Source organism: Mirounga leonina, unplaced genomic scaffold, assembly GCF_011800145.1.
Source record: "Mirounga leonina isolate KUSES-001 unplaced genomic scaffold, KU_Mleo_1.0 Mir_53, whole genome shotgun sequence".
Classification (NCBI taxonomy): Eukaryota; Metazoa; Chordata; class Mammalia; order Carnivora; family Phocidae; genus Mirounga; species Mirounga leonina.
In genome coordinates this window covers 8,619,728-8,636,089 of record NW_023270807.1, presented here as the reverse complement: position 1 = coordinate 8,636,089, position 16,362 = coordinate 8,619,728, and the positions used below count along the sequence as shown (strand labels likewise).

Here is a 16,362-nt window from a genome sequence, read left to right as displayed (position 1 = left end):
CGCCACTAGCCATACTGTATGTTTGTTTGTTTAATTTACTTTCACAATAAACTCCTGTGTTGTGAAAAATAAGTAAATGTATTACAATCAACACATGACTATGCACAGAATACACTCTGGTCCTTATCTCATGTGAGGGCATCTCTGCTTCTATCCTGCTGGGGACAGTGGTATCACAGGCGAGCCTGCCAGGTCCCCATTCGCTGGGAACTCCCTGAGCAGGGACCACCTCCCTCCTTCATTTGGGGGCTTCTCCTAGGGCAGGTGTCCTGTCTCCTTTCTTCTCTTCCTTCTGCTCCAATGGTGACTTTATAAGACATGAATGGAAGTACAATATGCATACAGAAAGGTGCACAGATCGTGAGTACACAGCTCGCTGACTTCAACAGACCTTGGAAGGGGAGCTCGGTCAAGAAACAGAACATTGTCAGTGCTCCCCAGGTCCCTTTTCCTCTTTAGCCCCGCCTCCAGCCCTGTTTCATTAAGAGAGAGACTCCGACTCAGCTGAGAGTTCTTGGGGGCCTGCCCCCTGCTAGCACTTTCAAAATCACGGCGGCCTTATTAGATGGTTGCTGCAACCCTGGGGGCAGATGTTATCCCCACTTACAGTCAGGGAAGCTCAGGCTCAGAAAGGGTAAGTGAATTGCAGGGGTCAAGGGGTCAACAAGTGGTGGAGATTGGTCTTCTCAAGCGAATTGCGTGTCACATGTGACCATCACATTCTTTAATTTGTGCAAAGAAGGGTGATCAAGAGTTCATGGTAGGGTCTATATGTCATCAGAAATAGATGTGCGTGGACATCTCTGAAATTTGCCTGGAAACATCCCTTGCTTCTTCTGGGGACTTTGTCTACACTATTCAAAATGCTTCCTGAGGGAGCCTCCAGGTTCTCTCAGGGCCCTGCTGCGGGCCACAGTTGGCTGGTCCAGGAGTGGGTCAGGGATTCAAGGAATTCCTCCGGGAATTCTGGTTTCCTTCTTTCTCTGGAAGTGTGAAAGTTGGCTGTCTGTGGTCAGTAATGTGGAGAAAGCCGGCGTACAGTGAGAGAGGGGGTGGGGGACAGAAGCAAAGTGGGAATGAGAAGAAGCCAAAACGGCCTAGTGATGTTTGGATGCTGGCTTCCAGCTGACCCGGAGGCCCTGCCCCATCTTTCCCCTTCCTGCAGCTAGGTGGCAGTGTGACATACCCCCCACCACCCAATGCCTCCTCCCCCCCCCCCCCCCCCCCCCCCCGACTTTCCACGTAAGCCAGCCAGGCAAGCTGTGGTCAGGGAGCAGGAGTATGTTAATCAATAGACTGGAGAGGAAAACAATCAGTCTGTCTATTTCTCCGTGTCTACATACACAGCTCAATTTCCAGCTGTTTGAGATACAGATGGATGAACGGCCTCCTGGGTAGAATGGGGATAAGGTAACCTAACTTTTGGGATTGTTGTCAGGGTTGCCTGACCAAACAAATATAAAATACCCTGCCCCGCACACCTTCTCATGATGAGATTGATACTAGCCCTTTATCTGATAAGACATTTGCAAGTATCTTCTCCCATTCCGTAGCTTGCCTTTTAGTTTTGTCGATTGTTTCCTTTGCTGAACAAAAGCTTTTTATCTTTTTAAAGATTTTATTTATTTATTTGAGAGAGAGAGCAGAGCAAAAGAGTGAGCACACAAGTGGTGGGGGGGGCAGAGAGCGAGGAGGAAGGAGGCTCCCCACTTAAGCAGGGAGCCAGACGTGAGGCTCGATCCCAGGACCCCGGGATCATGACCCAAGCCAAAGGCAGACACCCAACCGACTGAGCCACCCAGGCGCCCCCCCAAAGCTTTTTTTTTTTTTTTACTATTATTAATATTTTCATTTATTTATTTATTTTTTTATTCTTATGTTAATCCCCATACATTACATCATTAGTTTTAGATGAAGTGTTCCATGATTCATTGTTTGTGCATAAAACCCAGTGCTCCATGCAGAATGTGCCCTCCTCAATACCCACCACCAGGCTAACCCATCCTCCCACCCCCCTCCCCTCTAGAACCCTGTTTGTTTTACAGAGTCCATCGTCTCTCATGGTTCGTCTACCCCTCCGATTTCCCCCGCTTCATTCTTCCCCTCCCGCTACCTTCTTCTTCTTTTTTTTTTCTTAACATATATTGCATTATTTGTTTCAGAGGTACAGATCTGAGATTCAACAGTCTTGCACAACTCACAGCGCTCACCAGAGCACATACCCTCCCCAATGTCTATCACCCAGTCACCCCATCCCTCCCACCCCACCCCTCACTCCAGCAACCCTCAGTTTGTTTCCTACAATTAAGAATTCCTCATATCAGTAAGATCATATGATACATGTCTTTCTCTGTTTGACTTATTTCACTCAACATAATACCCTCCAGTCCTAATTGTTCATTTTTTGCTTTTGTTTCTCTTGCCTTTAGAGACCTGTCTAGCAAGAAGTTGCTACGGCTAAGGTCCAAGAGGTTGCTGCCGGCATTCTCCTCTAGGATTTTGATGGATTCCTGTCTCACATTGAGGTCTTTCATCCATTTTGAGTTGATCTTTGTTTATGGTGTAAGAAAGTGGTCCAGTTTCATTCTTCTACGTGTGGCTGTCCAATTTTCCCAATACCACTTGTTGAAGAAACTGTCTTTTTTCCATTGGATACTCTTTCCTGTTTTGTCAAAGATTAGTTGACCATAGAGTTGAGGGTCCATTTCTGGGCTCTCTATTCTGTTCCATTGATCTGTGTGTCTGTTTTTGTGTCAGTACCATACTGTCTTGATGATGACAGCTTTGTAATACAGCTTGAAGTCTGGAATTGTGAAGCCTCCAGCTTTGGTTTTTTTTTTCAGCATTACTTTGGCTATTTGGGGTCTTTTCTGGGTCCATAACTGATTTTAGGATTTCACAGATTTGTTCCAACTCTGTGAAAAATGCTGAACGTGGCTTTTCTTAATGTGTGGAAATGTGTTTTATAGTAATCTTAGTGACAAGAGCAGAACAGAAGCAGTGTTTGCATACTGATTACAGCTCTGTTAAAACCCAAGTGTGTACATTAAGAACGAGAAGATAATGTACAACAGTGAAAATAGTTGTAGTTTCAAGATGTCTTGATTTTTAAAAAGTTGTATTATATGGGATGCTAAATGAAATTTAGCGTCCAGATTGAAAGGAAAAAACCAACAAAACCCTCCACTAAAGGGCTTAGGGATTCTCATTTCAAGATTGATTGAGGGGCGCCTGGATGGCTCAGTCATTAAGCACCTGCCTTCAGCTCAGGTCATAATCCCGGGGTCCTGGGATCGAGCCCTGCGTCAGGCTCCCTGCTCTGCGGGAAGCCTGCTTCTCCCTCTCCCGCTCCTCCTGCTTGTGTTCCCTCTCTCGCTGTGTCTCTCTCTGTCAAATAAATAAATAAATAAATAAATAAATAAATAAATAAATAAATTCTTTTAAAAAAAAGATTGAGAATGGCTGCCTGGAGCGCTACATTGGGAAGGATCCTAAGGTCTTGGCTCAGCACTGTGGGAAAGAGTGATACGTCTGATTAGTGATGTCTGCCAGGGGAAAGGATTAGCAGTGGCAGTGGGCAGCCTTGGTCCTTTCCATATTCCCAAGACATTCCCAGCAACCAGTATGACTTTTGTGGACACTCTGACAAATGAATGAGCTGTTGAAGGAGCCATGTGCAGGAAGAGACCTGGTCTTTTAGTTACAGGCAGTAAGATTTGGGACAAGTCACTGGGAGAGAAGATGGTATAAAAGAAATACCATAAGAGAAGGAAAGACAAAGTCCTCCATTATAGGGGCCAGTTTGAGTGTAGGTGGGCACCGTAGGGAAGGCTTCGTGGCATTTATACTGGGTCTTGAAGGAGGCGGGGGTTTTGCAGGTGCCGATGCTTGGGAAGGCATCCCAGAGAGAGGGCACACCATGGATAAAGGCGTGGAGGTTGGCAAATACCATGCTTCCTTGGGAGAAAGCAAGGCGGTCACTATGCCTACAGGATAGAGGATGTGTAGGGTAGTGTTGGAAGCTGAGCATGGAAACGGGGGAAGGGGCCAGACTCAGCATGTCCTCCAGGCCAGGGTGATGAGTTGGGATTTTATTTCCTTAGCCAAAAGGGGCCTTTGATGAGTTTGAGGCAGGTGGTGCTCAGAGGGAGATGAGACCAGAGGGTGCTGAGCAAATGCTTCTTTCCGGGGAGACCATCACAATGAAAGGATCCCAGACCCTAGATTTTGACAAGATCCCTTTGGGGTGTGGGGGCAAAATCACAGTGCTGGGATAATCCCAAGATAATGAGGGGGGGGAGATAAACTAGCCTGATCAAGAACAACTCCATGGGCTCCAGCTACTGTTCAGGATTTCCCGAGCTCTGGACCAGGCATAGGGAGGTGGAAGCTGCCGTCTCTGTCCTCTGGGAGCTTCTAGTCTATGGGGGAGGCAAACATACCCCAGGAAACAACTGGAGACTGATCTGAGAGTGTATGAGATCCAGCACCAAGGGGAGAAGGTCAGCTGGGTGTGCAGCATTTAGGGGCAGAAGAGAAGCGTGGGCGGAGCCCGTGGGTCAGGCTCCCTGGGTGTCCTTGGTAGGAGGCGGTCATAGATGACATCTAAGCTGTCCTCAGACTGCATATCCCCCGATCTGGGAGAGGCATTAAAGAATGGACAGAATTTGGACAGGTAGATGGGAGAGAAGTGGGCTTTCCACCAACAAGTGACTGGGTCTTGGGGGTCAGGCCAGAGACAGACGAGGGCTTAGAATATCTGAGGACACTGAGGAGCCTGGCTGCTATCAGAAGATCAGGTTGGGGTAGAGGTGAAGTTGCAGATCCCCGAGGGCTGGGCAGCCAAGAAGGGAGCCCTGGCTTGAAGCAGTAGGGCAGGGATGCTCAGAAGGGATGTGGGGCCACCGGGCTTTGGGGAAGGTTAGCCTGGCAGCTGTGAGACTCCTAGGGACTACCAGGGGACTGCAGGGAGGAATGGGAGCTGCTTTGGCTTTGAGACACAATCAGGTAGGTATATCCCATTCTGTGCCAATCCTGGGAAGACCTCTAGTGCCCCCTCTCCCCTCCCCCATCATAGGGCTAGGGGAGGCTCTGGGGCTCTGGCTGGGCAGTGGGTGGTGGTGGCCCGAGGTGAATCTCCCCCATTGGCTGGATTATATCAGTTTTTGCAGGTCTGGTTGTGGCCTTCTGCCTGGGGCTTGAGGGCCTGACAAGTGTTTGGAGCCCTGCCCGTGCAGTACAAGGTGGCAGAGATGGGTTTAGCTTGGGGACTTTTTCCACTCACCCCAAACTGGGGAGCTCTCCTGTGCCGGGCTGGTGAGCACTGGGCCAGCTCCAGGTCATCTCAGCCCGTGAGAAACTTGTAGCTGGAGGGGCGCCTGGGTGGCTCAGTCATTAAGCGGCTGCCTTCGGCTCAGGTCGTGGTCCCAGGGTTCTGGGATCGAGCCCCGCATCAGGCTCCCTGCTCGGCGGAGAGCCTGCTTCTCCCTCTCCTTCTCTCTGCTGCTCTGCCTACTTGTGCTCTCTCTCTCTGTGTTAAACAAATAAATAAAAATCTTAAAAAAAAAAAGAAACTTGTAGCTGGGAAGCAAGGAGGGCCGGGAGATGAGAGAGAGGCACGGGGTGGACCAGACTTAGGGGCGGGACTGGGGCACATGGGGGCTTGGAGGACAGTAATGGGGGATACAGGCATTGGAGGAGCACTAAAGACAGGGGCAGAATCTCAGTGGGGCTGGAGAAGAGAGACCACGAGGAAGAGAGGCAAGGTCTGGCATGTCCCCTCCTGCCCTGCCCCAGGCCTCTTGTTGTTGCTGACCTGTACAAGGGGAACACCCAGAGGCCAGTGTGATTTACATCGTGGGTGTGTCCCGAGCACCTGCTGAACTATGAGGACAGACTGTCCAACTGGGACTCCGTTTGACTGGGAAGCCTCCAAAGCTGCTGCAAATAGCTCTGACCTCAGCCACTGGCACGCCAGCCCCACCACCGGCTTCAGAGCTAAGGATCACTACGAGCAGCAGCATCTCGCTACCACATGGTATTACCATCATCCTAGGTACCGGCCCCATCATCCCCAGCCACCCGAATGGCACCCCACAAGGTTTGGGCGTGCTGGGGACCAGGACTTGAGTCAGATCTCCAAGGGCATCACCTATAGACCAGCGATTCTCAACAATTTCGGCCCCTAAGGGGACATTTGGCAATGCCCAGAGACATTGTTGGTTCATAACATTTGGACTGCTGGTGGCATCCCGGGTGGAGGCCAGGGATGCTGCTAACCATCTAAACAGCACAGAACAGCCCCCCAACAAGGAATCATATGTTCCAAAATGGCAATAGTACGGAGGATGAGAAACCTGTCTATGGAGGTCCTATGGCCCTCCATGGACCTGACTCTGGCCCTCGCCCCGAAATGTCACATCATGCCTCTGTTCCTGGACAAGAAGAAATCCTCACCGGTGCATCTTATGGAAACTCCTATTATTCACACTTCTTGGCCTCCACAGCTTGTTTTAAAAAGTGGCCACCCTCAAGAAGGAAAACACACAGGGATGCCTGGGTGGCTCAGTCAGTTAAGTGTCTGCCTTCGGCCCAGGTCATGATCTCAGGGTCCTGGGATGGAGCCCCACATCCTGCTCCCTGCTCAGCAGGGGGTCTGCTTCTCCTTCTACTCTGCCCCTCTTCCCCCTTGTGCTCTCTCTCTGTCTCAAATAAATAAATTGAAAAAAAAAAAAAAAAGAAGGAAAACACCTAAAACAACTGATAGGCGGAGCACAGGGTGCACCTGGGATTGAGGTCAGGTGCCTGGGGCAGGGAGGAAGGGACTGGGCTAGAACCCGGAGGTATAAAGGCAGGAGTGCTCAGGCCTTCACTCCACTGCATCAGCCCGACTTGGAGTGGCTCTTCCTCTGTGGCCAGTTGGGAACCGGCATCATGAAGTGGATGGTGGTGACCATGGTCAGCCTCCAGCTCTTGGAGGCGGCAGTCATCAAGTGAGTCCAGGGCCTGGCCTCTGGAGCCGGAGTCCGGGCAGAAGTCTGGAGCCCTGTGAGGGGTAGCCTGGCCAGGGGCCGCCCCACCGGTCTCTACTCTGGAGTTTCTGCTGGGGCAGGGAAGGCTCCCTGAGCAGGTGTAAGCTGGGAACTCAGAGGTGGGAGGCGCTACAGCCTTTGCCCTCATGAAATGTCTGTAACCAAACCAAAGCAGGGTTTGTCCACCAGATGCCCTGCAAGCCAATGAAAAAACTGACACCGAGCTTTTGCCATGAAGTGAGATAGGCTCATTTATCGGTGTGGAGCTACCCAGGAGAATGGGGAGCTAATGCTCAAAAGTCCCATATGCCCTGATTCCTTGCAAGTGAGGTTTTTTTTTTTTTTTTTAAGATTTTATTTATTTATTTGACAGAGACACAGCAAGAGAGGGAACACAAGCAGGGGGAATGGGAGAGGGAGAAGCAGGCTTCCTGCCGAGCAGGGAGCCCAATGCAGGGCTCGATCTCAAGACCCTGGGATCATGACCTGAGCCGAAGGCAGATGCTTAACAACTGAGCCACCCAGGCGCCCTGCAAGTGAGGGTTTTTAAGGGGAAATAATCAGAGATGAGGGGCTTGAGGTCATGGGTTCTTCTGAAGGGTCATTGATTGGGTCAACCTCAAGATTGAATGACTTGTCTTTCTGGCACTGGTCTGTCTGTTTTTTTTTGTTTTTTTGTTTTACTTTTTAAAGATTTTATTTATTTATTTGTCAGAGAGAGAGCGAGTGAGCACAAGCAGGGGGAGTGACAGGCAGAGGGAGAAGCAGGCTCCCCACTGAGCAGGGAGCCCGATGAGGGACACAATCCCAGGACCCTGGGATCATGACCTGAGCCTAAGGCAGACACTTAACCAACTGAGCCACCCAGGCACCCCTGGTCTGTCTGGTTTCATCAAATGTGATTGGGTGGTCCTTCCCTTCCCTGCTCTGGATCTGCAAAACATCCCAGCAATGTGTGTCAGTGATGCTATCTTTGTTAGCAGAAGCAGGGGTTACACACCTTGCGATTGGGCAGACTAATTCATTTCTTGCTCTCTTGGGCTTCCTTTTCATTATCTTAAGCAAAGCATCCTGGTGTGTTCCCAATAATCTTTAACTATGGGCTACATGCCTTGCTGTGGACTTAACCTGCTGATGGTTGCAATTCCAGGCAAAGGAAAAAGCACAGCTGCTTCCCCATCTGATGAGAAAAGATGGACCTGGGACAGAGTCGGGGTGACTGCTATCCACACAGACCCTGAATGGCAGGTGTGCTTTCTTCCTCCAGCAAGGGACGATGATTTCTGGATAGGCAGACGTTTGCTAAAAATTCCCTTAAGGCCCACTATTTATTTAGCAGATGGCACAGTCATCTAAGCAGAGACACCAGGAATGTAATGTGTACATGCTGAGGTGTCAGGAGAAAGGGAGCGAGGAGGTGTGGCTCCTAGGACATGGGGAGGGCACCCGGCCTGCACAGTGCCTCCTGTCTCATCCGTAAGGACCGATGCCTCTGCTGAAGACACGGCTCCTCGCAGAAACCTGTGTGTAATATCCAAGTTCTGTAGAGGTGGCGAGCCTGAGCAACCATCAGTCTTCGTAGCTCAATGTGAATGGGTTCAGTGGAGAACTGGGGGCGAAGGCAGGGTCCTGAGGGAGTGGGGGATCGGGTGGGGAAAGAAAAGAAAGGAGTGGGACTTCTGGAGTCTGGAACGAGCCTGGGTGGACCGCAGAGACCCCCTAGGCAATGGCAGCAATCAGGTCTTGGAGGAGGAGAACCAAGGGAGACAGGGGCAGAAACCCAGACTTCATCAGCTCCAATTCCAGAGCGGATCTGGGCTCCAGACCACCCAGGCCAACTTCCACCCTGCCTGGTGTCGGGAGAAGAGCAGTGATCGGCCCCAGGCAGGGGCAGACCCAGAATCCTGTCTTCTGAGTCCCAGTCTAGCGCTGTCCGTCCCCATACTGTGTCACATTCAGCCGAAGCCAGCTGCCTGAGGGCCACCATAGGAGAGGGTAGGGGTGAGCTCTGCCATCTCTGAAATCTTTCTTAAAATGCATATCTCCTGGGTCGCCTGGCCGGATGACTCGGTAGAGCATGTGACCGTTGATCTTGGGGTCCTGAGTTCAAGCCCTACATAAAGACAATGCATATATCCTGCCAAGGCTAATGGCTGAAGTCCCCCCACCCCCTTCCAGGGAAGGAATTTATGGGCTATCTGAGAACAAAGGGCCAGGACATTAAGGACCCTCGAGATGGGGTGCGGGTATGCGTGGGTGAAGGTATTTGTTTTCTGAATCTTGGAACAAGTCCTGAGAAGAGCTTTGAAGGAGAGAGAGGGAGAAAGAGACAGAGGGTCAGACCCAGGGAAAGAGCCATGGGGACAGAGAGAAAGGGATGGTGGAGCTAGAGCGGGAGCGAGAGGGAGACACACAGAGACACACAGTGATAGGCACAGGGGACACAGGGGCTGGGTGCCTGAGGGATGCGGCTGCAGGTGGCACAGCAGGGAGGGACAGAGGCACTGGGACTGTCAGAGGTGCTGTAGGAAGGAGGGAGGGCCCTACACTGACGCCAGCCCTTCTGCAGAGTCCCCCTGAGGAAATTAGAGCCCATCCGTGAGACCATGAAAGAGAAGGGCTTACTGGGGGAGTTCCTGAGGACCCACAAGACTCCCCCCACACCTAGTGGTACCCAGAAGTACCACTTCGGCAACCTCGGTGTGGTCTACGAACCCCTGGCCTACCTGGATGTGAGTCCTGACCCTCCGTGGGGGTTCCCTCTCATTGGTGCCAAAGGCTGAGGCCGGGCCCTGGGGGTGTGCTGAGCTATCCTCTCTGTATCCTCCCACCTGGCCTCTGGGGCCTGCTCCCGTCTTTCACACCTGCTGGCCCCAACTAAGGGTCTGTGTGTTCTGGGCAAGTATGGAAGATAGGCTTGGGCCTCTGCCTCTGGGGTAGGTTGTAGGGCAAGGTTTCTGTCCATGCAGGAGGCTGGGCCTGAGGGTCTCGGTATCCCTCCAGAGCTAACAGCCTGCCCCATGGCCCCCCAGAGTCTGTACCTTGGGGAAATCGCCATCGGGACCCCACCACAAAACTTCCTGGTCCTTTTTGATACCGGCTCCTCCAGCCTGTGGGTGCCCTCGGTCCAGTGCCAGAGCCAGGCCTGTGGTAAGTGCAGGACTCCCTAGGGGGAGTGGTTGGCAAGGGAGGGCACTGATAGCCCTGGGGGAAGGGGAGACCGAGGCCGGGATTGTGGGGCCTGGGTGCTTCAATCCTGAAAGTCACGGACTTGGCCAGGGTCAAGGGTCATGCTCAAGACAGAGGGAAGAGGCTGGCCCCAGACCTGGGTGGTTTCTTTGTCTTCCCTCTCACCAACACATGCTCCTTCACCTGCTCCAGCCGGCCTGTCCTGCTCCGTCCATCCCACTCTGCTCTGCTCCATTCTGTTCCCCGCAGACCACACCATTCTGTCCCGCCAAAGTCGACAACATTCTTCCTATTCCACTCCACTGCTTACTAAGTTATCTCGCTGCCTGTCTCCTAGACACAGGGGAGAGCAACATAGGATCTGGTCCCTGTCTTGTAGTTGTATTTGGAGACAGGCCATGTTCCCCTCCTTAAGGCTGCCCTGGTCCCTGCCAGAGCCTTAGGGTTTGAGTCCTGGCACTTCTTGTCCAAAGAGTCCCTCATTGGCCATGTCCCTAGGTATCTCAGGCCAGGTTCTTGACGGGCTGAGGGTGGAGGGAATGCAGGGATTCCTTGGAAGTTCATTTGCTCCTACAGCTGATGAGTAATTTCTCAGGTGGGGATCTGCAAGGGGGGCAGGGAAACAGAGAAGGATTCTAGGCAACCTACCTACCAAGGGTCACGGTCAAAGGACAACCCAAGATTCTGTAAGTCAGAGGGGGCTTTGAGGCCAAGCCTGGCTGCCTTACACGGGCCTTCCCATGCTGGGAAACCCCTCAGCTGGCCACCCCGAGACCATGTGTCCTGGGATGCTGGGACTCAGGTCAGCAGCCCTCCGCTTACCAGCCTGCCTCCCCAAACCCTCCTTCCCACCGCAGCCGGCCGCTCCTGCTTCAACCCCAATGTGTCCTCGACTTACTCCAGCAACCGGCAGACCTCCTCTGTGCAGTATGGCAGTGGCAGCCTCAGCAGTGTCTAGGGCTAGACACTCTGAGGGTGAGTCCGCTGCAGGCCGCTCCGCGCCCCAGGATGTGGGAGCTGTACCCGGGGCTCTGACCTGGCCTGGAAACTCCCAGACCTGAGTCTGATGGGAGCTTAGCCAGAGACCGAGAATACAGAGAAACACCTAGTGCTCTACTGAGTACAAATCAGGTGATGAGTACACCAAGCGCCCCTTCATGCAGTCACCGAGCCCGCACTGAGCTCACCCCGATGAAGTGGATGACCAGGTCCTTTGGTTAAGGAGCTTAAAGCTGGGTGGGGGGGAGCAGGGGGAAGAAGATGGAGGTGGGGGTGCTGCAGCAGCAGCTGGGGAAGGCCACTTGAGAGAAAACCTAGCTCTTGCAAGATGTGTCAAGAAGGCAAGGGGCAGGGGTGAGGGAGGGATGAACAAGGGAGCCTCAAGGGTCTTTGGGAGGAGGCTTATAGGAAGATGAGTGGAGTTACACTTGTCACCTCCCATCCCCTGTGTCCCTTCCAGGTGCAGAGCATCCAGGTCCCCAACCAGCAGTTTGGCCTGAGTGAGCATGAGCCAAATCCCTATTTCCTCCGGCTAAAGTTTGATGGCATCATGGGCCTAGCCTACCCGGCCCTGGCCGAGGGTAGGAGCACCATGGCCCTGCAGGGCATGCTGCAGGCAGGCCTGCTCTCCAGCCCGGTCTTCAGCTTCTACCTAGGCAGGTAAGAAACTGCTTGTGGGGGGCGGGGGGGGGGGTCCTCAGCTCCCAGGCAACTCCCCCCATCCTCCCCAGACCCCAGACAAGTGAGCTCAGTGCTTTGGGGTTTGGAGGCCTCCCAGTAGGCATTTGGCTTCAGCTACTACTGTGTCTAGGACTTTCCTCCTGGGCTTGGAACCTGTCCCCCTGTCCACACCCTTTCCCTCATCCCTGTGTCTGTCCTTCAGAATCTTTGCCTCTTCTGGGTGAACTTAGCTTTGAGTGTGGCTGCTCATTCTCAATACCTCTTGGATTTACCTCCTGCCCAGAGCCACAGTTAGCTCACTGCCTTCTGGACACTTCTTTTGTGTACAATCTATTGCATCATCTCCTTTGATGTATTGTTCTTTCCAGATCCTGGAGTCTTCTGGTCAAGGTTCATCATTTGCCCCTAACAAGGTGTTTTCCTCACCATAAATACAAGCAATGCAGCCGTTTAGTGTGGGTGGCCCGGAGCCAGGTGGTGGGGGCACGGTGAGTGGCCTGGGAGGGACTTTCTTTCCTCCAGAGTTAGCCAGCCACCTTCTGGAGATAGTCAGCATCTGCTATCTGGCCTTAATCATCTGAGGCTGACTATCAACAATGTTACCCTGTTCCTAATGTTGCTGACTTAGTCTCACCTCTGATTATAATTCATTCTGAGTTTAGCCCTTAGGAGCTCTGCCCAATTCCACACTCAGGTTCGGCTCCCAGGGAAGGCTGAAAGGAGCAGGGAATATCCTTCCCTCCTCCCTGCCAAAGCCCCACCTCCCTCCAGTCCCAGCAGAAAAATGACAAGCAGGGCTCAGGGTCAAACTCCCAGTGACATACAAGAGTAGTAGCAAGAGGTGGAAGGGAGAGAAGAAGGGTATATGGGACGGGGTGGAGGCCACACAACCAGCAGCTTCCCCAGAGGCCCTGCCTCTGGAACCAGAGGCACTGGGAATTCTGAGGGGCTCAGCGTGGAGCTGCAGTGAGAAAGGGGGACATAACCCATTCCCTCAGCAAGCCTAGTGTGAGGGGTAGACACAGCCTTGCCCTGGAGCCCAGGACTGAGGGGGAGACACAGCCCTGCCCTCAGGGAGCCTCAGCCTGCGGCCAGGGCAGGACCTCTATTTCCCTTTGAGAGTGAATGCTCAACAGGAAATCTTTTCTATAGCCATTCCCTGATTCACCCTTCCCTTTGCCTTCCGCAGGGATATGAGCTCTCAGAACGAAGCAGTTCTCATATTCAGAGGGATAGAGCACAGCCTGCGCAGGGGGCCAATCTACTGGGCCCCCGTAACCCAGGAGCGCTACTGGTAGATCGGCCTGGAGGAGTGTGTCTGCGCTGAGGGCTTGAGGGCGTGGCAGGCTCCGAGGCATTTCCTGTCTCTCTCTCTCTCTCTCTCTCTCTCTCTCACACACACACACACACACATACACACACACACGTAGGTACTGCTAGGAGGTGGGGATAGGGGACCCCTGAGGCCTGCCCCCACAAAGCCGCAGCTATCCTCTGCTGGAGACTGAAGGCCCAGCTCAGCCTGGAGAAGTAGGTGAGATGGGCACAACATAAATGGGGTAGGTCTGGAATCTCAAACATTATAAACCCTGTGGTCCAACACTATGTGCTTACTAATTGGAAACCATGGTGTATATGGCGGGGGGGTGGATTAATGTGGTCATAGTACTTAAACCGTTCAGTGACCCCGGCTTTCAGTGTTTCTAGTACCCTCCTTGGAACTTTAAAGAAAGACGTTCCATGGCCATTTAGGTGGCCTTGAATAGACTCTGAATGGTGTGAGGCAGGGGGATGGCTGGATTGACCTTTGCAGAGTCCTTACCTTCCTGAGGTATACCTGGATTCTGTGGCTGTGGCTGTTTGGCCCTCAGTGGTGGGGAAAGCCCACTTCTTAGATGCCCTGAGCTGGAGGTGCTGAGTGCGTTCATCTCCTCACCATTCAGGTTCCTCACTGGCGGCCACGCCACAGGCTGGTGCTCCCAGGGCTGCCAGGCCATTGTGGACATGGGCACTTCTCTGCTCACCATACCCCAGCAGTACCTGAGCGCCCTTCTGCAAGCTACAGGGGCCCAGGCGGACCAGTATGGACAGGTGTGTCTGGTGGAGGCATCCCCCTTCTTTCGCAGAGGCCCACTGGGAAGATTTATGATTCTTTTGGGAGTTGCCCCACTCTTGGCCTCCATGCTTCCAGCTGCTCCCAAAGGCCTGGAGGTGGGGGTGGGGAGGCCCTGGGAGGACTGGGGCTGGGGGCCTGGAGGCTGATTCAGGGGGGCTGGAGGCTTGTGCTGAGAGGGTAAGGGGTGGTTACTACTGGGTAGAATTTCCTTGGAGCTTCAGCCCCTCCAAGGAAATGGGTTAAACACTTCCCAGGCTTTGGATAAGGTCAAACTAACTGAAGTGTGGGGCAAAGCGGGGCAGCATGACCAAGGGCACTGAGGTGAGCGGGTTGGCAGGTCCTCTCAGGCACCTGGGCTCTGTTCCTCTCTGTAGCTTATCGTGGACTGTAACAACATCCAGAACCTGCCCACATTGACCTTCCTCATCAGTTGTGTGCATTTCTCCCTGCCCTACCACTCCTACATCTTCACAGTGAGTCTGTAGGGACGTGACGGGTGTGAGGAGGGGCTGGGAGCCTGAGACGCTGGGTCTCCTTACCACGTGCCATCACCCAACTGCTTGCGAGCACTGCTTTATTTTCTGCACTCACTGATTCCAAACCCCTACTGTGGCACGAGGCTGTGAAGCAGAAGAGTGTCATCTGCTATTGATTACCATTATTAATGAGTGCGGAGAGGCACTGGGGTGTTTGTCGAGCACTTACTAGGGTCAGCACTGTGGGAAGGCACTTTGCCTACACTGTTTCCCACTGAAGTGTCAGACCATTCAAGGAGGGAGATGCTAATTTCTATTTTACAAGTGAAAACTTGGAGGTCCAGAGAGATTAAGAAACTGATGCAAGGCTACAAAGCTAGTCAGGGTGAAGCTAAGGTTGCGTGCCAAGTTGGTCTGGCTTCAAGGCTTTGCCAGCAGGCTGACCTCCAAATCGGGAGCAAAAGGGAGGCGGGTGGGAACTCGGAGAGAGGAGACTGCAGATGGTTACTGCAGCCTGCATTTACCCATTGCAGAAATCCCTCCTACTCTGGGGCTCAGTTGGCCTGTGAGCCCTCAGGGGCAGCAAGTCTGGCTCCCTCATTTCTGCATCGTGCTCCTGGCCTGGGGCTCAGGGCTGAGCAGTGCCCGGTCCATGTGTGAGCAAATGAATGAGTGCCGCCCTTCTGTGTTGTGCAGGGCAATGGCATTTGCACCATTGGGGTCCAGGCCACCTACCTGCCCTCCAGCAGTGGCCAGCCCCTGTGGATCCTCGGGGGCATCTTCCTCAGGTCCTACTATTCCATCTTCGACATTGGCAACAACAGGGTGGGCTTTTGCTAGTGCCTGGACGCCTGGCTTCCTTCTTCCTCTCCACCCCCACCCTGCAGGGGCTTCTTCTCTGGATTCAGCCTTCTTTCTCTGGCTTCTGGGCTTTCTGTCATAATAAATAGTTCTTCTCCATGTTGGCCAGCGTGTTGTTTTAGAGGGTGGTTGTGGCCTGTAAGGCAGCTCCTGGTCACAGGGAATGGGAGGGAAGAGTGAAGTCAAGGGCAGATGTGCCTCTGCTGGAGGGCAGGTAGGTGGCAGGAGGGCAGGTAGGTTCTCCCTCGGGGGCTAGGAGGTTTGTGGGGGGTCACTGAGGTTCTAAGAGAGATGGGGCATAAGGTAGGGCTTGGGGAGGGGCCCTGTACCCCTCGGGGCTTGGAGTCTCTTCACACCTTCTCTCTGCTAGTGGTACTGACACTGAGGCTGGGCATTCCTTTGTGATGGGCCAAGGGGCCCTACTGCCACAACCTGAAATGCTCTGCTGACCTAATGGACCGAACGACCAGCAGAATCACCCCAGGCAAGTCCACTAGCACTGGGACTAGGCCTCCCATCCTCCCACACCTAGGCCTTCATCTCCTCACCTGTGATCAAGTTTGTACTAGGAGCTTCTGAGAAATGCTAGATGCCTACGTACACTTGTGACAGTCATGGGTCCTTCCGGGAGGGGGGTGATGCGCCCAGAACCAATTTCCAGGAGGGCTTCAGAAGGTCTGGGCTGAGTGAAACAAATTTTCACCTAGAGCCCTTTGCCCCAGGCGGGAGCAAGCAAGGACTGACGAGGCTTGAGGAGGAGGAGTATTGGAAACTCAGAATGGGAGGGTTGTAGGCTCTTTGTACATTTCTTTCACCCCGTCCTTCACCAGGCTGACCCCAACCTTGCTCCTTACATTCAGGGGCAGGAGTGAAATACAAGATCCAAGTCTGGCACTCCATTCCAGAACACGAGGGAAACTGAGGTTTGCCACCTAGTAGTTTCTATAGCAATAGCACACCATCTGGGACCTTACATCTTTCCTAGACTCTGGGAAAGATAGCATGCTGC

The 16,362-nt window shown here is 53.1% G+C and overlaps 1 protein-coding gene across 1 annotated transcript; it reads left to right on the top strand.

Moving 5' to 3' along the window:
• Positions 1 to 6,933: 6,933 nt before the first annotated feature.
• On the top strand, positions 6,934 to 15,332 carry PGC (progastricsin). Its single transcript, XM_034990816.1, is given in 9 exon segments — positions 6,934 to 6,992; positions 9,601 to 9,763; positions 10,064 to 10,181; positions 11,078 to 11,172; positions 11,632 to 11,879; positions 13,090 to 13,212; positions 13,844 to 13,991; positions 14,391 to 14,489; positions 15,189 to 15,332. Coding segments are annotated over 9 exon segments (1,197 nt in total).
• Positions 15,333 to 16,362: the final 1,030 nt, after the last annotated feature.